Source organism: Pieris rapae, chromosome 19 (genome assembly GCF_905147795.1).
Source record: "Pieris rapae chromosome 19, ilPieRapa1.1, whole genome shotgun sequence".
NCBI classification, from domain to species: domain Eukaryota; kingdom Metazoa; phylum Arthropoda; class Insecta; order Lepidoptera; family Pieridae; genus Pieris; species Pieris rapae.
The window spans coordinates 1,840,620-1,864,857 of record NC_059527.1 but is presented as its reverse complement, the minus strand read 5'-3'; the positions used below and the strand labels follow the sequence as shown (position 1 = coordinate 1,864,857).

At 32.5% G+C, this 24,238-nt stretch overlaps 1 protein-coding gene across 1 annotated transcript in view; it reads left to right on the top strand.

Annotated features, from left to right (window-relative positions):
- Positions 1–24,238, top strand: part of LOC110993509 (uncharacterized protein DDB_G0287625) — a 158,228-nt gene that overhangs the window by 87,388 nt on the left and 46,602 nt on the right. Inside the window, exon 3 of the mRNA XM_022259797.2 lies at positions 2,389–2,584. Within this exon, the coding sequence (XP_022115489.2) occupies positions 2,389–2,584 (196 nt within the window). The remainder of the gene's footprint in view (positions 1–2,388; positions 2,585–24,238) is intronic.

Here is a 24,238-nt window from a genome sequence, read left to right as displayed (position 1 = left end):
ACGTATGACTATCGGTTTTTACGACCAAATATGAGTAGTCCATTCGATGTAGTTACAATTATCTTATCATCTTATCTTAGATTTAGACTGTATAGGTGTCCGCGATGCATAGAAAAAGGTGTATTTTTTACTGGCCCATATTGATATTAAACAGTAATCATGCCTTAGTTTTCTATAGTTATTAAGTGAATTATTTAAATATTTATGATTATAAAGAATCGTTAACTCGGCGCTGTTATTGTGATATATGTACTATTTACATGCAAATTTACATCCAAATTTGAAGTCGAAATTTACAGCTTAATTTAATAATACTGACTTATGTATATAAACTTGAGGGTTTACTGATTAGTAAGTAATGAAATGACATAATTTGTAGGCCACTTGATGATAAAAAAGCTCAGTAATGTTGTGAGTAGCTTACTAGCGTTGTTGAGTTAAATTTAATATCTCATTAGTCTTTAAATATCACAACTTCAGTATGTAAACGTTCTTTTAGTCTAATGTGTCGTTCAGTCGTCATATAAAAAAAAACATACTTAACTATTATGGACAGACAGTCAGATTTATTAGGTACTTAATTTACTCTCGTCAGCAAAAATCAGCAAAGCTCGCAAAAAGAATAGTGCATAAATGAATTAATTGTTTGTAAGAATCCTCGAAAATGCATTTCGTTTTCAAGCAAAGACAATGTATAGTATTTTTATGAAAGGAAATAATTACTGTTGACGTAATCACCAAATAAGAAAATCAAAGACCCACCTTTCCCCCAAAAGTTCTTACGTAAATCTTGAACGGCCCTCTAACTAATAATTTTTTTTTGTAAGTTCTTTAAACGTAATATTGAAACTAACAACTTACAATACAAAACACGGGCGAAGTTGCGGACGGAAGCTATGTTTATGACATATAGTATGTTTAAGATGAATAATGAAAGCGAGCATTTCTCTGTACGAGTTGCCTTGACATGATCTCGTTTGGCATTTCGAATTTCGAAACTTGGCCTAACAAATGCCACCGCGTCCTTTGCATGCACCGAACAAATCAATTACGGGCGTAAGATGGAAATTTGTGATTCACTAAGTTTTACAAATTATGCGAGATACGCCTACCTACTCGTATGTGAGGCATACTACATTTGAGACAGCTGTCACGATAGCCGAGTAGAAATCGCGATCCAGCAGTATTTTTGAATTGGTTTGGTGAACTTTGGATTATGTGATCTATATTGGACCATTTAAGGAAGATGCAGGAATTGTATGAAACTTTTTTTTCGATATTTTACCTGAGGTCGTAGCTTCGATCCCTAGCTGTACACCAATAGACTTTCTTTCTATGTGCGAAAGCCCGTGCTGAGCTAAAGCCCGTGCTGAGCTGTAAAGGCCCTTCAGGCCAACAGCGAGATTCCATTCAAAAAAAAAAAAAAAAAAAATTCTATGTGCGTATTTAACATTCGCTCGAACGGTAAAGGAAAAATTTAGACCCAAAACATCAACGGCGTACACCGTAGGCTGACTACCTATTTGCCTACTAGATTGACAAATAATCATGATACAAATACAGAAATTTGCGCCATTAAATTTATTTTGTACTCACATGTGAGTAAATATTTTTAGAGCTAGTAAAACAGTTTTGTTCAATAAAATACATCGGAAATACTGATTTGATTACCCTATGTGCCAAAGTTACTGCGGTGGCGGATTCAGTAATAAACCTTAAAATACGCATTCGTATTTCCAGTCGTGGAACTAGTTCAACATTCCAACTCCTTATTTGGAACTTCCGAAATCGAAATGAATTCCTGAGTCTATACTTTTCAATATGAAAAGTGAAACCTATTAAAAATGTGTATCATTTAAATATATATGTTGTGAAGGTTGGGCCAGACAAATATTAACTAAAATAGATAATTGAAAAAATGATTTTTAGACATTCATAGATTGTTATGTGATACATTTCACTACATTTTTTATATCTATATAACCGTAACAGAAGTAATGATCAATTATCCTTCTTTATTACGATTTTTATAATACACTTGAATATTACAATATAACATCTAAGGACAATCATTACATAAACTATACAAAAAATAAACTATTGTATGCATCATATACAGTTGGAATCTTTGAATCGTACATTATCACCAAAACTTTTTTAAATTAAATATTATAATAAGACTAAATTTAATTAATTAATTAAATTTAATCAGTTAATTGTATTAAATACTTTGTTTGTTTGTTCCCTTTTGTAAATCTTTTTATTATAATGTATCATGTATTCCATCTGTGGCTATGTTCTCGGTGTATTTGTTTGCTATTATATGTATTTTGTGTTAGCTGTAGGTGTACAATATAAATAAATAAATAAGAATATTGTCTTTTTCAGAGCTTCCTCGCGGCGAATGCGAAATGTTGGTGGGCTGGTGCCCTCGCTGCGGCCACGGCGGAACTCCGGTATGCGGGGTACGTGGCACCCGGGGTGTTGTTGGTGGCAGGTGCACCCCGGGCATTAGAAACCGTCCGTGGAGCATACTCCCGATCCGTCCTCAAACCACCGCCTACTTATCTGATATGCGGCCTTGGTAAGTAATATTTTATAGTAACTTATTATTATGCCCTGTTTGATTTTTTTATATAATAGGGGGGCAAGAGGCTGCGGGACGCCCAAAAAGGGCAGTCATCATCGTCATAGACACCTATTTTTAGTAGGTGCGTTGCAAGATTAATCTCTAATCAATAATCAATCATGTTTGCCCTGTACAGTCCAGAAAAGCTGTTTTTAGAGACCTATATGTATCGTTGAATAGTATTTATTTATCCTTTATTGCCTTATACAAAAACACACATAACAAAAATAAAAAAAACAGTTACAAAAGATATAAGGCAAAGGCCGGATTTAATCTAAAAAAAACTTTAAAATAACAAAAATTATTATATATGTATATATATTAGGTTTTTCTTTTGCGAACTGTTGCAGAGGAAATCTTACTTCGGAAATACTACCTCCAAACTTTGTTTGGTACTCTAGACTTGTTTCCCTATCACATAATGTTTATTTATCGTGTGTTTAATGAATTATTAAACTCTGTGTCCTAATGTAATCCTAAAAAAGTTAATATATTCACATACATGTGTCTTTTATAAAATAAGCCAACAGACATAAATTGCAATCATTAGTTCTATTAATACCTCATAAAACATTAATACAACCTAAACTATGTAACCTGTACGATAACAAAATAATTCAAAGCAAAAAATCACAGACAACTTTCTCACGAGTATCCATAATGATATTCTATACCGTACAGTGCGCAACCAGTTTCCACCCACAACGCAAGACGGCCTTGTAAGGACGTAACCTGCGTTGACGTGGGTATGGCTACCGCTAAGTGTTTTTGTAGGTTCTAGGAGATCTTTGATGAAGATCGTACGTCATTCTTGGGTATGGATGTTCGCAACTGTGATCAGCAACTTGAGGTAGCTCCTAAAGCTTTTTTGAAGCTTTGAGCTTTTATTTTAGGCTCTAAAACAGCAAGAATTATAATTAATTATCAGTTATACTTCTAAACAAGCATTTATAAGCAAACCAAAAAAAAGAAGGGATAAAAAATAAAAATAAAATATAAAACTAAATTAAAATCGATTTCAATCGTATACGGAAAAAATAAAATAAAATGAAATACTGTTGTTTGTTAATGTTTATTATGGAACAGAAGATAGACAGGTATCACTTATTCCACGTCTATAAATTTGAACCTGTAGGCATCCCTACTCATCGGCAAAGAACACAGGAGGTGTAGGCCGAGAGAAAAAGCCGGCGTAAAAAACTCTCGGTACTCTTTATAAAAGCAAATCATCAAACAGCAACTGAATATACTTAAAGGCGTATGATGGCTGAGTAACTGAATATCCAGATAAATAGAAACTGAATACAGTAGAACTCCAATTATCCGAACTCCGACTATCCGAATCGCCGATTATCCGAATCACAAAAAATTGTCCAAAAAAAGTCTAAGTGCGCTATTATTCTTCCCCCCGCGAAGCCAGTGTTTGCGCGTCAAGTGTTGACTTGACTTGTCTTAACTTGCCGTTGTGCCTACATTGTGTACACTATGTTTCTTTCATTTAATTCAAAAAAAAAATAGTGCAATATCAAAACGTAGCTTTTATTCTCTCCAATGGCAATTTAAAAAAAAAATCCGATTATCCGAATATTTGATTATCCGAATGGGTCCCGGTCCCCATTAATTCGGATAATTGGAGTTCTACTGTAGTTTGATTTGTCTCAGTATGCAACACCAAACGGCAATTATTTGAAAATACTAAATTTATTCTCATACCAATATTTTCTAATAGTCTCTTATGGCATGGGTCATACACACGATGTTCCATTAAATTTTTTTCCGCTTCAAACACCATGCCACCAACCACTAAGACACAATAGTAATAAAACAGTTGAAGGATTTTTACGGCTTTATTAATGTTTAATTTTTGAAATCATCAGCATTACCTGGTAATTAATGAAGATAAGGTTTTGGTTGAGTAACTTAACGAAACGGCCTTGTACCTATATAAAGTACGAATTGCACGACTCACGATCACTAGCCGACGCCTTTAAAAGTACATTTCCATTCGTATCTGAAATATATTTATTTCATTGAGCGATATAGTTTATTTTTTAATTAATATAACTTATGCAATGTAAAAATATATTAGTTATACATGTAAAGCAGTATATAGTTAAAAATGGGCGATGACTGCCTTTTTGGGCGTCCCGCAGGCTCGTTTGAAAAAATTAATTGAAAAAATAATTTAGGACAACCCTTACCATTTACGGGAATGAAAAATAGATGTTGTCCGATTCGCAGTTTAATTACCAAGACGACAATTTTTTTTAACGCTCTAAATCCAGCATTAAAGATAATGAATTTGATTTTTCCATTGAAAAAAAAAAACAAGTGAGGCATCGTAACTAAAAATACAGCTTTCATAATAACAAGGTTAAATGTTTTTCTATTCATAGCAGGTTAAATTCGATACGTTAATCTTAATCCTCTTGTTAAAGTTGCCTACGCGCATGTCATTCAGACAATACCAGTCGGCCTCGCAAGGACGTGGTCACGTATTGGAACAATGAACACGAAGGCTTCTTGCATATTACTATAGACTATATTGGTTCTTTAGGTCCATTACGTACATATTTTGTAATATTTTTATTTCTCAAGAATATATCGACAAATAATTAGGATGCTCTTAGGACTGTTGTTTGACTTGTCGTTTTTGTAGTGCTTCGAATATGCTCGCCCAAGCCCATACAAATTATTTCTGGCCTACTATTAAGATTAAAACAGGATCGATGTTGAGCTGGATACGGGGCGGTCTGAACAGCATCTTGAAGACTGTGGCAGATGACCTGTCTTCGCCTATCATGAGGTATTTTGTGCGTAGACTTGTCGGTACAGGAGTATGATAGACTTCTTGATGAGGTTTTATGTTTTTATTTTATAATGTTTAGCTTTTTTAAAATAATATACTAACACTAGTGTGTAAGTTTATACTAACATAATGATGGATTATTTTATCTTAACAAATAAATAAATCAATACAGCAATTACACTTTATACTTTTATTTAAATTATTTATACAGTTGTTGACAAGGTTGCCGTACTTTTAGGAAATATAATTACCGGATTAAAGACGCAATATGGAAAGTACAAAAACAGATTTCCAACAGTATCTTAATATTGAATACTGCTTACATATGTCTATAATAACCAAGCATACTACCTAAGTTCAGTATGGTGAAATTTTTTTTAGTAAACGTAGTAAATCTACTCCATACTTCTGAAACGTCAATACGTCTAAAGATAAAGTTTTTAGACAGTTATCACTGGCTTCGTGCATACAGTACAAAATTTCTGATGTTCGTTCCATAACACAGGATATGTCGGACTTGCCGATAGATTTTATGTCACACGGAAAGGGAAATGTTAGGTTTCATTAACCAGAAAACCACTAAACTACCGGGGTATCGGAAACGATAAAATTTGGTTTAAAAGTGTGGTGAAAAGTACTACTTGTTTTGACGCGTTTTGATAACTGGGAAGGGTACATATTTTACTGTTATATATTATTGAGAGCAAAATTTCGTGTTTAAAATATTTTCTGCATAATTAATTAATATATCATACATTTAATGCAATAGATAACAAAACTTATGTATTACTTTTACAATAGGTTAATCTACATCCATGTATGCAAAATTGCATTCTATTTTTGAAATTATGCGGCATCTCTAAAGTCAATCTTAATGTTCTTAGCGAAGTAATGATAAGTAAAAATAAAAGTAGATGCCGAATGTACTTTGCTATATTAAATGTCTAGGTCTTATCTTCAATCTTAAAGCGTCATATTTACCTTTTTGTTCTTTATACATTTAAATCTACCAGAACGAAATGTTTTGTGTTTTATGATGTATGAGTGCAGTTGCCGCAGTCCTTGGACACCCATGTTAATGGGTGTGTTCAAAACACCTCCTCCATCCTCACGACGTCATAACAAGTTTCTCATGTCGATAACAGAACAGAAGTACCGTGATTCGTTGTATGAAAATTTAACATTGAAGTAGAAATTGTAATCACGCGGTAGGAATCTTCTAAATCTTCATTTTACTGGCATCAGCCTTTGATATTTAACGTTTAGTTTCAGTAACAAATGCGTCTCTTATAACTTGTGCATTGTAATAAAGTTTTGTTATAAATCCAAAAATTTTAAGCCAACCAGACGAATGATTTATCGCGGGATTTAAGTGAATTTTAATCTGTTTTCTGCGAAGTTTTATCATGAATTTTTTTGATTTAATAGACTAACTTTTTAAACATATTTAAGCATATAAAGTCATATTTATAGCTATCCTAAACTTAAACACAAATAGTATATTGAAGAAATTTTTAATTTTTGTATATGTTTTTAATTAATATATATGTTTTGTGTAAATACTTATTAATAATAGCGAATAAATAAATATATATATCATAAAAAATATAATGACATATGATTAAAAATATATTAAATGAAATGAAAATGGTAAAACCTCTTTTATTATTTAAATATGATCATTTTACATTTGAGCAGTGTTGGCCTAGTGGCTTGAGCGTACGGCTCTTATACCTGAGGTCGTAGGTTCGATCCCCGGCTGTGCACCAATGGACTTTCTTTCTATGTGCGTATTTAACATTTGCTCGAACGGTGACGGAAAACATCGTGAGGAAACCGACATGTCTTAGACCCAAAAAGTCGACGACGTGTGTCAGGCACTGGAGGCTGATCACCTTCTTGCCTATTAGATTTAATGATCATGTAACAGATTCAGAAATCTGAGGCCAAGACTTAAAGACGTACAAGCGCCACTGATTTATTTATTTATTTTTTTTATTTTACATTATTTTATTTATTTATTTATTTATTCACAATTCGTTGCTAGAAATAAACACAAATAACACAATACATATAAATTACAAGGGATGCAACGGGCGGCCTTATCGCTAACAAGCGATCTCTTCCAGGCAATTATTCCAATCATAATTTAAAAAAAGCAATTATAATTAAAATCATATTACGTGTTTTGGTATTACCTTATATGCATTAATTCACTTAATACACAACATAATTTGCATAAATGGTATGTCATTGTGAAACATAAATTTATTTCGTTTACGGAAAATTATGATAATTATTACCATATCGGTAGTAATGACAGGACTGTGATAGCTATATTGAATGTGTTATTTTCATATTTATGACACACATATACATATAATCAGTATTCGTAAAAAGATTAAAAAGGAATTTATTTTAATCTAAAACCTTTTTAAGCTATCAATAACTCCTCTCTATATAGTCTCTCTTTTTAAATAGAAATTTAAGATATCTTTTCGCTGAGAGCTAATGCTTTCCTCCATCAACGAATAAGTATCGCAATACAGCGATTTAAAAAGGTTGGTCCCTCTGCCAACGTTAAAAGTACACTGCAACAAAACCTTTTTTTTTTTTATTACTGGCATGAATAACATAACTGTAGGTTATGAATGTAAAAAATAAATTCCAAACCAATTTGACCTTCAAGAAAAGAGCGTACCAATTCTTAAAAGCCGGCAACGCACTTGCGAGCCTTCTGACATCGAGAGTGTCCATGGGCGGAGGTATCACTTAACGTCAGGTTAATTTTAAATAGTATTGCCAATACAATGTCAGTTAATTACAATACATATGTGTGGACCTCCCGCCAACCAAATTGCATTGAATAACTGGTTAGGCACAAGCCTCCAATTTAAAACCACAGGTAACTTATACGTCTGCAAAAATAAAAAAGTAAGACCCACGTTCACAGGAGTTGCTCGAGGCATTTAACTTACACTATTGATTATTACATAATGACATCTTGATTTTCAACTGATTTTTTTTTATAGAACAGGGGACAAACGGGCAGGAGGCTCACCTGATGTTAAGTGATACCGCCGCCCATGGACACTCTCAATGCCAGAGGGCTCGCGAGTGCGTTGGCGGCCTTGTTAAGATATACCCTTTAGTTTAATACGTATGTGCACTGACGCAGTTTTTATACAGTAAACTTTAATCAGTAAATCTTTAAGTTATCTTACGTCAATAAAACAAAGTAGTGTTTTGAATATCGAACTGTTTTGTTATGACGATTCTATGCTGAGAATACACTTACTAAAACCCTTATTTTATATATGTTTATATATATTACATGTACTCTGTGGCTTCATCCGCGTTTCTGATTTGTCTTATACCCATACTCGATAAACAGTCGAGAAGCATTATTGTTTACTTAAAAGTAGTTCTTGAGATTCCCGCAACCGAACAATCAATCCTTCACCTACCTATATATTCTATTACAGTATACATTTGCGTATTTTAGTACAAGAATATGAAGTTTGATTCCCAGTAAAAAAATATATCATACGAAAATAAATATGCAAATACCAGTCCTGGTCTGCGCTTGAGCATTTTATCGTGATAGTAGTATTTACAGATCGCGTGTGCCGTTCCCTATCTACAATTCAGATTCTGCGAAAGCTTTTCTACCAATGACTTATATAGCCGTCTGGTTTCCACATTGATTTCTACATCTGGCATCAGTATCTAAATAATTATTAATGTTTCATCAACTAATTCGCACCAACTGGGTATTTTTCCACGGTTCGCATTACTATGCATTTGCTTCTACAAACTAACGAGCTGTGAATTCTGTTCCTAATAGAAAATATGATCTACAAGTATTTAAAAAAGGCTTTTAGGGACCGACAATACACTGCCTGGTTTTCCCATAGACTCGTTTGTGAAATGTTATCCAAAACGTATTTTATAATATCGTGAAAAAATTTAGTGTTAAATATTCATAAAAACATTCCCCTTCATCACATTATGGTTGCCATTAAATTTTAGCTTATTAATAAAAAAAATTTTGGTCATAATATCGACAACAAAATATAGTATCTTTACATTTATCTTCGTTGTCCCGTAGAGCCGTTTGATATGATAAACGAACTTAAATTGTTACTTTTATTGATGTATTAAATTGATTTTGGAAGTGTTAATATGTTAATGAAATTTTTGTCAATTAATGTATTTGGTAAATACCGGTATCTCTTAACATCAAGTGTTCTATACTTTTGTATGTATGTTCTATAGACATGGGGAGAAATTGGCTGTGCCAAAAATAAATTTAGAATTATTTCGGAAAAACGCCTTCTGTATGGCAATTAAAATTTACAATAGATTACCGAAAGAACTTAAAGATCTTCCGACAAGAATCTTTAAAAAGCGACTTAGTGCATTACTTTTAGAAAAAACGTACTACTCAATAAACGATTATTTGTGTGAGACATGGTAATTTATATAAATTTAATTATGTATAATAATTGACTTAATTGATATGAATCTGACTAATAATGTAAAATCTAAACTAAGATAAATTTGCGCGCCACTGTGTGTGGCAGAATATGCGAACGACTGACAATTGTACCACCTTGACATTTTATACCATATTCGTGCAATAAATAAATTATTATTATTGTTATTATAAAAATAAAAAAAATAAAACACTATCGCACTGACCATTTCATAGCCATCATAGAAGCCTTGTGCGATAGTTACATATTCCTTTTAAGCCATAATAAATGTTTCTTAGCAACAATTTTTCCCCATAGGCATAAAATCTAGCATGCTTCGTTATTTATCTTACATAAAGATACAACAACATTGTTTTACAAATAAGCGATCAGAATCTCTATTGATATATGTGAAAGCATTATACCATTAAGATGTTATCAGATGTTGGCGAAATAACTTTTCTATGTACGAGATTTGTATTTCATCTATCTCAGGACGCAATTTTGACTTGAACATTGTCAAGTGTCAACTTCATAAGGAACTAGTCTTGACTAGAATTGGTCGATTTTCGTTTGACCCCAAGTGTCTGATATATGCAAAACTAAATGATTTTTTATTTATTTCCAGCACACAAATAAATATTATTGACAATATTCTTATGTTTATTATATGTATAAAACATAAATCAGTGGCGCTACAACCTCTAGGTCTTGGCCTCAGATTTCTGAATCTTTTTCATGATCATGTTTTAATCTAATAGACAAGTAGGTGATCAGCCTCCAGTGCCTGACACACGTCGTCGACTTTTTGGGTCTAAGACATGTCGGTTTCCTCACGATGTTTTCCTTCACCGTTCGAACAAATGTTAAATACGCATATATAAAGAAAGTCCATTAGTTCACAGCCGGGACTCGAACCTACGACCTCAGGTATGAGAGTCGCACGCTGAAGCCACTAGGCCAACACTGCTCTTATTATATTTATAGTAGTAATTAATAATTAAAAAAATATGGTTCCTATGGCAGTGTACCTGGCTAAATTTCCTCATCAACAATCATTCTCATTCATTTCCTCATCATTCGTTCAACGAGGAAAGCCTCCTCAGGGGTCACTAAAGCGCCAACATAAATCTTTATTCATTTTTTAATTCTATTTAATTGTACATAAACTCATCCTTATCAATCAACAAATTCCCTGCAGTAGTTTTTAAGTTTACCGACACAGACAGATAGACTCGGCGGAGGAAATGTTTTTATGTAAAAGTTAAAGATGTAGCTGTATATGCTGTCGGTGACTTTTATGTAGACATTTCAAGCTCAATGATTTACTTTTCACAGTTAAGGCAGCGTTCGTAAGAAACATTTTTCTTCGATTTTGCAAGTACGACAACCGCGATAAGCTTTTTTCATGTTATTTATGTAGCATTTGGTTTGGTGATACTTTAAAATAAATCTATCTATCTATTTATCTAATATCTTTATCTATCTATTGTTAAATGAATTTTCAAAATCAGTTGAGTCGATCTAAAGATTACTCCCTACAACTACGCAAACCTCTATTATTAGCGGCCTGCAGCTTTGGGTGAAATTTTTATTTTTTAGTTTTTGACTTTATTCGTTATTAACATTCAAATTTTCTTATTTAAAACATAGATTAAACATATTTAAAATTCTATTCAAAAAGCGATTGTGATAAAATCTTTTCATTATCTTTATACGTACATTGTATTTATATAAGTTATTATTGTATGTGTCGTAACAATGAGATCGCCAATTGATCTGCACTGATGTGTTTGTCTATACAATTGGATACCGGTTGTCATTCTTGATGCATATACATAAGAAATAAATAAATAGTACTAGCTGCCCGCTAACTTCGATTGAATATGATTTTTTTATTTCGCCTACCATTTTAGTTGCTAGCAGCCAACATATTGAACATTTTGATATGCGGGTAGCATAGACTCTGTTCGGTTTCCGAAATAAAAACTTTATTTTTAGGATTTTCCGTAAAATGTATCAAATTTTTTCTCCATGAAAAGTTCCTTTGCTTTAGTTTGGTGATTATCAACATACATATTTTGCAAATCAATAACCCAATTCATTCAATCATGTACCTACTTATGACCGTCCCTTTAGCCTATCATTATAGGTTCAATAACGCGCTATATAATTTCATTCTGGTTTTCATTCGACCATGTTAACGACTTGAAGATTTGTCCTACTTGAATTAAGCTTAATGACACTCTAATTCACTGCTCAAATTATTTACATAAGGGTAAATTAGTGCTTAATTTGTTTATAATAATATAATATTAAATGTTTTGAAACAGCAATCAATATATTTCGTATCTATTTTATGTATATACATATAATATTTTACTTATTTATTTACAGTTCGTTACATTAAAAAAACAAATAATTTAAAATTGTATGAGCTGCAATGGGCGGCCTTATCGCTAACAAGCGATCTCTTCCTGGCGACCCTAGTAAGAAAAAAAAAATAATATGAAGGGTAAACTGCAAGTAAAAGGGTAAAATTCGTGATTCAAGTCAATAGTTATAATCATGAGTTACACGTTTAATGTGCACTTATATTACAGCACACGTAGTACACTTTTCCCGCAGGTAGCGGGACTTATGGGAAACCGGCTTATATTGTAGCTGTATAATAATTATGAACACTATTAACATCACAATGTTATTTATAACAAAATTAATAAATATGCGGTCGTGTTAAAGGCAGTTTCTTCCAGACTTAATTATATAAAGATGTACTCTTTTTGGTATTTACTTCTCTCTTACTGCGTACGGAAGTGTGAGTGACACTTCCGTCACACCAATAAGTACACGTGCTGCCCGAGTCCCACAGGAGTTAAAATCGCCAAAACAGCCGGAGCTGAGCCGCCCTTAAGGCCAACGACGAGATTCCATACAAACAAAAGTTTTTGGGATTCGACTATTTTTATCATGCCGGCAACATATTTTTTTTAGAACATTAGGCAAACGGGCAGGATGCTCATCTGGTGTTAAGTGATACCGCCGCCCACGGAGACTCTAGTGTCTCATGGCTCGCTAGTGCGTTGCAGGCCTTTTATTGTATTACTAGCTATTCTCTCGAAATAAATGCTTAAGGATTACTGTATTCATTAGACAATCAATTCTCAACGCTCCGTGTAATTTTGAAAAACAAGGTTGTAAAGTAGGTTGTGTCGTATAAATATCTGTTCCAAACTAATGCTTCCTGTATTATGGTTAAATTAACTGTATATCGCTTGTTATGCGGTAAATTTATGTAATTATTTGTAAATAGAGAGGAATGTTTGAGTAACCGAAAGGGTTTAAAACACACCTTTATGTGTGTTTAAACGTTAAGCGTATTTAACTACTGTTTATAATTATTATGTTAATTAATTTGCTTTACCATTTAGTTATTAAATCTTCTCCAAATATTCGAATTAGTGCCATACTAAGAACAATTCAAAACATTATTGATGTATGCTCTTCATCACAGAGTTAACGCAATTTGACTGAAAGAGACATAAGAGTAGTTATTTAATTTATTTTTATTTATTATTTTTAATGGCTATTTTAACGATACGGTGTATGTATAACGCTTTACGTTAGATAACTGGTGAGGTACATCCGTTGTGTAGAGGAAGTGTAATCGTTTAACTAATGTAAGGCAGCCATGTTGACATTTGACAGATAGCTGACAGAAACGGAAAGTTATCTATGAATATTTAAATGATTCGAAAGATATAATGAGGTCGAGAGTTTTATTTTAATACTTTATTTACAATAAGACAAAATAAGTTCAAAGAAATAAAAGAAAACAAGAGATGTAAATGGGCAATTTTACTGCTTTAAAATCAACGTGTTTAGAAGTTTTAATGTTCATATACGACTCTCATATCTGAAGACGTAGATTCGAATTTTGTCTATGCACCAATAGACTTTTACACCAACAAACGCTCGCATATAAGATATACATCAGGATGGCTTAGACCTAAAATATCGACGGCATGAGTCAGGTACTGAAGGCCTCTCTGTTTCCTACTATGTATTAAAATATGTTTCACATACTTTTAACGTATTTTTCATTTTTCCTTTTGTTATTCAACTGTATAAGTATACAATAAAGTTTTCAGCATTTAAGTTTGTAAAACTCTACAATTTCTTTGCTAAATGCCGCCTACAACGGCGATAAAAATATTTTCCCGCGTAAACGCCGACATCAAAGAGTTGTCGACAAGAGAAGTGTCATACGTATGATGTCAACTATCAAATTAATGTTGATACACATTGTCATACTTATTTTTAATTAATAATCATTTATTATTTAATTAAAAAATATCGAGTTGTCATACAGTTTATAGTTACAGAAGAGAATGATAAATATTCTCTTTTATATTCATTTGTTACTTTTTACAACAAATATACAGCGTGAGAATACCGTTCAAAAATAATACTAAAACCGAAGCACGTATGATATATAACGATCCGTAAATCTTTCCTGGCAATGCACCAGAACTGTGGGAAAACGTACAACTAAGCCTCCTTTCGTATGGGAAGTGGCCATCTTGTCACTGCTTGATTGAAAACCGCTATTATGCTTGTAAAGGTAATGATTGGTTTCTGGAAATAAGGAGGTATCGATTTAAATTGATTCGAATCGTTTTACTTATTCCAGCTTTTAAAATGTTATACTACGTCAAAAATTACGTGTCTTTGTATAATAATTTCGTCTATTAATAATGGGTCAGTCTTCAAAATTAAGTTAATTTCTTTGCAATTGTAATATTTTAATGATACCTTTTAAGGGGTGGAAAAGGGGCGGTTATTTTATCGTATTAAGGGCCTGTTTCACAATGTCCGGATAAGTTCCAAATAAGCTATTTGTTACTTATTGGTATGATAAATAGTGTTTTTGCCTTTCACGACTGTCAGATAGCGCTAGACGTCATGAAATTCGAAGTATCTAATTTGGAACTTTTATCTTTCGAATAATTTATGTGTTGCATAGCTATTTGGCACTTTATCCATATATTGTGAAACAGGCCCTTAATCAACTGGCGAAATTTTATATTCTGATATGAATTAGAGGATTATAATATAATGCTAATAAACTACGCTAAAGTAATATTACGTGAAATTATAAGCAGATTATATTAACATAAATAAACTTCATTTAATTAATTCGATATGCTTGCGATCCCATCACTGCCGCTCGACCCTTGACCTTGCACGCGCTGTAACTTATTAACCATTATACAATATTTCAATGTGTTTTTGCTAATTAAATTCATGAGTGATTGAATCGTGAAACAAAATATTATTTTAAAAAGATCGAATGACAGTAAGAGATTCTTTATGGTAACAATTTTGAATATGTGATTGTGATCTTTGTTTTTTTTATATTATTTTTATTAATTACTTAAAGATGTCAAGAAAAACCTGTTGCTTATGGCTTACTAAGATTTTATAAAAAAAAACTTGGCGATTAAAAAGAGTGGCGGAGATTCAAATATCTCGCCATTGATTTGGGACTACCAGTTCCCTAAATGTACAATAAGAAGAATTTAATATATAATATTTTGCATTCATTAGTGTCTGTTACCTTAACGAGTAACTGATTTTGATTTTATCTGATTAAATTTATTTAAAAAGATTGCCAACGGGCATTTCAATTAAATCTTCCATTTATAAACATACAAAAATAACAAACTAATTGTACAACATTTATTCACAGCATGTTTTATACTTAAGAACTATGTTTTACTAATAGAATTATTAACTACAAATATGTAATTTGAAAAGCGAGAAATTTATTAAAAAATATTTTTTTAAGAGAAAAGCTCTGCTAAAATAAGCTAAGGTGGAAGCTTCGTTTAGCGTCTAAGCATTCTTTCAGTTTCGCGACGTCACTCTAATCAGTTAAAGAAATATTTCAATCACAAATATGGGCCGATGAAAATTAAATCTTCTTGTCTATGAAACAAAAAATGAAATGTTCGGACACATAAATTTTCTTAGCCAATTAATATATTTATTATACCAATATTTACATTGATTCTAAGCTCTAGGGGAATTAAGTAGTAATTAAGCAATTAGAAAAAGTAAAAGTTAAGTAGTTTAAAATATAAACAAGTCGTTAAAAATTAAATATTTCCTCAAAAACACGATAGTTAACCGCTTAATCGATATGATAGTTGAACCTCTCACAAGCAAAGTACCGTCATTAATAACTGCTAATATGTAGTCTGTTTTTTATTTGCATATCGTAATGTCAATGGTTCGCCCACACTGAGTCAAAGGCGAAAGTAAAGTAATTATATGAAAGTGAAAACATAGAAAACTCTAGCCACCCAACTGAGTTTGCCTGCTTGGGTATGACATACAATACCTTTCCTGCCAATGTATGAAATGGTATGATAGTCGTAGATCATTTCGAAAAAAACATATTTGTGTGTTCTCTTTTACAGTTGCCAGTTCTGGGGAACACAACATAATGCTGAACCAAGGCCTACTTAAAACATACCTTGTCCTTAAAGAAAATGTTATCTCTGATTATTCTTTTTTTCTATGATTATTGTTATTGTGTGTGTTTCTGCGTTTGTGTTTGGTTAGAAATAAATGTAATGTCTATATATATGTGGGAAAGAAGAATTTCAAAGGATATTAAAGAGATCTTTGGTTTCGATAATACCGATGCGATGACAATAACGACAGAGAAGTGCCACAATCCTTTTTAATTTCAGATTGTAATAGTTTTCTATTTTCAAATATTTTTCTTCTCCTGTCTGTCGCTTGTCGATTATTAGTATGTTATTTTCTTCCTCGTCGCGACGAGACGTACAATTGTCGATTGAGTCAAAACAATGAAAAATAATCGGAACTAGAACGCCAGGAGTAAGAATCGCATACAGACGATAATATTCATAGCCGAGACTAACTGGTAGGACTGAATTTTGACCTAAAGTGATAGGTAGGAATAAATTAGTTGGCGGCAATTCTCGAATCTAATCCTCAACAAAGACGGTGCTTAGAGGAAAATGTTATTCATATGTCAAAACCAAATTTGTTTTTGACATATAGGAGTCATAATTGCCAGTAGATTAGCCTATCACAAAAGTTATTAATTTTACAAAAAATAAGGAGAAATCAGGTTTTGTTTTAATTAATGACAGCCTATCAAGATTTCTTATAGCTCTCTATTTTATAACATTAAGCAACATAATACAAAGCCTTATAGAATAGTTAAGTGGGCGAAAACCTTTCCACGCGCCATAAATAGATGTTTGACAATTAAAAATGAGACTGTCATTAAACTTACGTTTGGTCATATTAGAAATTCAGTTACATTTATAACTTAAAATAAAATAAAATAATGTTTTACATAAAGTATGAACTTAAACTTTAAAGTATAATTTTCTTTTTAAGTTGAGTTTATTGTTCCTGTTTTAGTTTTGCCTAAATTAGTATATGTATTTTGCACTTCCTTATGCTTGGACATTCCAACACCAGCCCATTTTTTCATTGAATTATGTGGACTCAAAATAAATATCAATTTTTTTAATGATTATTATAATAATGAAAATGAAAACACAGAAATGTATAGAATAAATATCGCAATACAGCGAGTAAATGCTGCATTTAATGGAAACTCAAAATGCGACCAATCTTTTTAAATTTGTCTTAGTTTTCTATTTATCCAGTTTTAATTATTTCTATTATTCTGTAGGTTAAGAGTATTGTAAATACTGTATATTTGTGTGTTCTCGTTTTACTTAAACAAAAATTATTCCAACACTTTTAGGATATCTTAAAATATTATAATCTTTTTAAAACAATGCGTGCCTATTAATAACAATGCAACTCTAGACTCTGAGATCGTGTGTTCAAATCCCGTATATTTTTAATTCAAACCGCGCAACAGACACTATCGTATGATGACAGAAAATATCGTGAGAAATTGCGCATGAGATGCAAAACTCAATGTGTCAGACCCAGAATATTGATTGCCTACTTGTATGTAAATGTATAGTTCTGTATCTTAAAATAAATGACGTCTGTCGTTCTACTTTAAGGCACTCGTTGCTGGGTATCTCCGTCCTCCTCGTCATTTCGATCTAGGGTTCATAAAAATCGTACTGATTCTTATAACACTCTTGCTAGTTTTCTGGCAGTGTGAGTGTCCATCGGCAAGAAGAGGCAGGATCCTTACTATTACTTAACATTCGGGGAGCCTCCGGTTAGCCCCCTGTTATATAAAGGGATCCTTCAACATCGTCCTTACGAACCTTCTGGCAGTGTGGATGCCCATGGCCGGTATTCCTTAACAACAGATGAGATTGTTGGGGTGAGATTGAAAAAAGGTCAATTTCTACTTCAGAGAACCTTACTCTGACTACACCTAACCTAAAATGAAAAGAATATTAAATTATCTAAATATATATAAGCTACGTATTAATCAACAATATCGTAGGTCCATCACAATTTCCGAATTAATTCACTCACCGGAAGTGAGCGATTGGCGTGTGAATTTCACGTCAGTTGGTTAACTGTAGCGTTAAATTGGACCTGTTTGACACATGATTTTATCTAAAAGAAATACACACATGTTTACGAGGCAGAAATATCTTTATTCGCTTACGCCTTGGTGAAAGTAATACTTTTAATAATGTACTCCAAAAAATACTGAAGATGTTTTAACATCGATATATTCGAGATTCTCACTCCATAAAATGAGAACCTTGACCAAAGAATTGACACAAGATCGACACTTTTATCCAGTTTATCCAGTTTTCCCACAGCCAGATATAAAAATATTTTCTTTCGGCGATGGAAGCTGGTGAGCTAACTGACTTCTGTAGTCCTTACAGCCATATATTAAGATGCCAATACCTTAGGTAAAGTATAAAGCAAATATATCTTATTTTGATCAAACAATAAAATTTTCTTTTTCTCTTACAAAACTCACATACATCTGAGTTGTTAATTTCTATTAATTGATAGGTCGCAATGGCGTGCATGTGCCCATTAATTTTATGATTTAATATACATATAAGCTTCTAATATAATGTGCCAGATTTATCATTTTTTATGATTTATTTTCATAAGATTGTTTCACCATCTTCTAGACAAATCAAATATACATAATTGCTCATTTCTACATTGTATGTGGTCTTACAAGTTGCTGTATTTCGGCCCCAACTGAGATCAGTACCTAAGACGACACGATTTGATTGTCATACAATCAACATTTTTGCTTTACTGACCTTGCTTCAGTTATCTGTAAACCACTCACATTCTCCATACAAAATAACAAGTATATCACGTCATATAGCGAAAGTAATCGTAATGAGACACCTCGGGCGATCACTGGCTCTCATGACTCTAGCCCAATATAAAACTTATTGTTGAGCTGCGAAGCTAGAAAGTCATTGACAGTGTTAAGAACTTGTAGTGGTAAATATTAGGTAAAATGGTGGTCGAAGAAATGTCAGTCTTATTTAATTTCACCTGGACTTAATGTAGGATAGCCGCCCAGCTGTTCAGCTCTGAAGCGTAGACTGGGGAATAGCTTTCATACAGAAAATGGTGTTGAGATATGGATTACAAATACGGTTTAATTTTCACATGTTTGTTCGAATGAAATTGAATTTCAATAAAGTTTACTTACAAAATTCATGATATACTTTTGAGTCAAATTCAAAAATCATTTATTCATTTAAGTACGTACACTTATGAACGTCAAGTAAGAAATATATATTAAATGCTTCTAATTATACATTTACTGCCAGTTCTCAAATCAAGGGCGTACGCACGGCGCACGAAGCACGGAAGAGAAGAACTGACAAAAAACTCTCCATCACTCTTTTTAATCGTCAACTCGTTGTGTATCATATCAATTTTGTATACCTATTAAAAAACAGTGGATTTTTTAAAAGTTTTATCCTTTTTTGTTAAAGACCCATTCTATTTATAATTTTTATGCCTGTGAAAGTTGTTATTATTAATATCACCTTGTCGATTAAACTTTTGGTTTCACAACTGTTATAGTCAGTACACTGTGGTTTGATTACATTGATTATTTATATTGACAAGCAAATTACCCGCCAGCTTTGTCTAACCGACATATTAGCTGTGATAGGTGATTGAATAGCCACTGATAAGAGAACAATTAGTGCTATCTCGAACTTAATGACAAATAGAACTTTCATTATTACGTTTACTTTCACGTAATAGGTGTTTGATATAATGATACGTACAGTATATTGGCGATACATATCGATATTAATTTATTAAATTTAATTAACTATTAATCACTAACGCGAACGCGCCTTTTTTTTTAAATACTCTTTTGGATTTGCGACATTTTGAAAATCTGGCAGCGCTCTGCCAGTCCTGTGCCACCCGCCAATTGCTGGTTTTCAGCTCAAATCCAGCGGTAACTAGGGCTTTCTATAGGTCTTTGACCAGCCAGGCCAGCTCAAGTAAGCTTCCGTCATCCTGTCTTGGCCCCTGGCTCAAGGTGCCATGTAGTCGGCGGGTCTTCAATTCGTTTATTTAAATAATTAACCGACTTAAAAAAATCGAAGTGTTTTTGTTTATCAAACAAAACTCTACAATAGCATTGATGATTTTTCTGTTTTATATTCCATATTTCAATTCATTCTCTATTCTATATATGTATATACATCATCTAAAAGCCTTGAATATTATATGTCCTTTAAAAAATTCAATTGAAATAATTTTAATATGGAGGATGTTAATGTTGCTACTCTTTTATCATTAAACACTTAAGGTCGCAGTAATTTTAACGCTTCTTGTCGGCTTCATTACCGTTATTCGGAAACATTACACGACTTATATATTTTTTAATTCCTATACTTGAATACATTAACCTCGTTACTTGTTATTAAAATAAACATAATGATGATACAAAGATAAGCGAAGCGACAGCGTATGAAAGTGTTAACGATTAACTGAATTTTGGTGCAAGTATTAAAAATGTATTAATTGGCAAATTGTACTTTGTGCTTTTTCTTTTAACCGACGGCATGAGTCGGGCACAATAAGTCGATCACCTGTTTGGTCTTAGGGTTGTAGTGCCACTGGTTTTTTAATTACTTTTGTAGATAAAGAAGGCTGATTTTGCTTAAAATGATTAATTATTCAAAATTGTGTCCCATCGAGTTGCGTGCATATCTTTGCTACATCCATGCTAAAAATGCGTTTAATATAAGCTTATTTTTTAATGCAGCTAACTTCATTTCCGTCGTTCGATGTATGACAGCGGCGATCTTCACTCGTATTCGAAAAATGTATCAACGAATTTATCACGCGCATACATTTTTATTTTCGTAACGTTTTATTTCAAATGATTATACGCGTCACAGCCCTGAGTACCAGAGACCATTACACGAGTCACTTCCATTTTCTCCTATCTATTTTTGTTTTTATCGATTCTGTATGTGTGTGTATATAATTGCGTAATATTGCCATTCAATTCCAACTGCCATTTATCGCTACCGCTACGCTTGTTACCTCGCCGGATCTGAACCCTAACTATAGGGAGCCGACCTCTGCTTTTACTCTATTGAAAGTGATCTTGACGAGAAAGCCACTGTAATTGTACAAAATCCCACCAATATTAAGATTCAAGGAATCTGGTAATTGTACGAAATGACTGCTTCTCTTTTGGTGCTTGATTATATTTTATCATAAACAAACAATATCTCGAGTATTTCATGTGAAAAAGCGGTGTTTAATATGGCAATTTAAGATGATTAAATTCATTCTTGTTACAAAAATTATACGGCAATATAGCCTTACCTAATTCGTATTTCTTTGTCAGGCAGAATCTTTAAATTGTAAATGTAGTATTAGTACATACACAAACCGTCGACAAACCTATTACTAAAATCGTCTAATAAAATCACATGCTAATTCGCGCTACAATGTTGTTATTTAGAACTAGACTTGGCGCGAACTATGACTGTATAAATCTAATATATTTATGAAGTACCGAAGTCAGTTTTTGAATATTGTCCCGTAGTTTTCGATGAGACTATTAATTAAATATTAAATTAATCTATACGTTTTTATTAGTTAACACAACGAATAAAAAAGTATAGATCACATCAGACACACTTTGTAGATAAACTACCATACACTAGTGCTGTGTACGACTAATACAAATCTAATAAGAATGTTATTCTAATGTAATCTATACGACTAATAACACTGTTAATCAAGATTATTCAAATCTTAACGATGCAAAGTTGAACATCTGTGTTGAATTATCAATGCATCGCGTTCCCGGATGTATGTTCAAACGTATCTTTGGTTGTTCATTGAACAACATTTTGATAAGAAATATTTAATTTACACTTTGTTAAAAGCCGTTTTAATACTAATAACCAACATAATGTTGTCTTTGATTATTATGTTATTCTTTAAAATTAAGCCTTCAATTCAGCTATAAATAATGAAACACTAAAATAAGTTAAAATAGTTTGTACCCTGCGGCATTTCTTCACTGTATTGGAATATTTATTTATCGATTCGATATTAACGAAAGAACCAGCTCTGGGGTCAATTTAATTTATATACAGACATATTTTTAAATGTTTTTGTTTTTATGTATTTTTTCCTATTTAGCCGTTTTTGATTGGCGTTTTACAAAGTTTTAATGCAAAATTATATTACTTATGTAGTTTCCGTTGCTTTTATTGATTTGTAATCTCTTTCTCATCCTTTCATTTCTGTGTTAAATGTGTTCTTTAACCGAAAGTTAATCAAAGCAACAAACCTGACTTTCATATTTACCTAGGACAAGTCAGGATAAATCTATGTACAATTAAATGTATAAGCTATTCGCTTTCCCTTTTACATACTTTCCGTATCATTTAAACGCAGCAAAACATTATCTTATATTTTCACCAGTCACCAAAGCTCACGTGTGGGACACTGATGAGACATAATATACCACGCACTTTAATAGCTATCAACGGTAAGACAAATTGAATTCTATTCTACATATCATACAGTTCAGATCAGGATGGAAAAAGCCATTAGACAGCAGCTGATCAAATTGGCCTCAACGAGCTTCTAGATCATGTACTTGTTACAGTAGATCGCGTGAAAAATGTAGGTACTATGTTTATATTTGGTAATCTTTTGATTGATTTCGAAAATGCGTCACAGAACAAAGACAATGATATCCTTAAGAATGTGTTTGTCGATCGTGGTTAGTTTGTAGGATCAAGAAGCATAAGAAAAATATCGTCGTAATAGCAGTAAATCTATTAGAAATATTGCGAGGGAAGCGCGATGATTATCAAATGACGTTGACGCAGTAATCGATATTCAAGAAAGTGAATGTGAAATTGTAAAAGCAAAGGTTAGTCCATTACAGTCATAAGGCGCACGAGTCGCTGAATCTGTCTATAAATCGTCTGGGGCATTTGCATACATCTCCCTGAACATTTAGATATGAGAGGATGAAGTTATTCTGTTTAAATTGCGTTTCAAATATCTGATTGGTTTGTTACGACTTTCTTATTTATTATGAATAAATGTTATGTATGCAAGTTTTGGTGACAGGGGATTTGGTGCATCCAAAAATCGTTAAATTAATGGAATCTAGTTAAGGCTCTAGTCACAGGAAATAAAAATATTTTTGCTTAAAAGTGAACTACACGGTTACACAGTTGCACGCTTTAGAATTCATTTTCTTTTAATATTATTAAATCCTTGTGTGTACCAGTATACAATACGCAAATACAAAATATTAAAATAAATTCAAAACATTTATTTATTTTTAGTATTATCAATTTTATTATTGTTAATACTACTATATATTTGATTGTTATGTATAGCTACTGTAAATCTTAATATATGTATGCACAAACATATACATACTAATTATTCTTCTGACTTCGCCTTTGGCCTAACGTACTGACATTATAAACCATGCAAGCGTTACAAAGCGATATATTTTGTAAATTTCTTCCGAATTGAACCCATTACGAAGAAATAACCTACAGATATATAAACAAAAATATCAATGATGTACTTCCGCTTTGATACAACAAAAACAATTGAACGAATCGGTGACATCCGGTTGTGAGCTTTGAAATTCGAACATCCCAACTTCAGTTGGAACATCCTACGTCGTTACCGTGCAATGAAGTTTTTATCGAGTTTGCACGGCTCAAACGAGTTTGCTCCAGGTTGACATCCGGAGACCGTTAGCTGATTCGTTGACCCGTAGCTTTCTTTGTGTGGTCACATAGGTACTACAATTAAAAC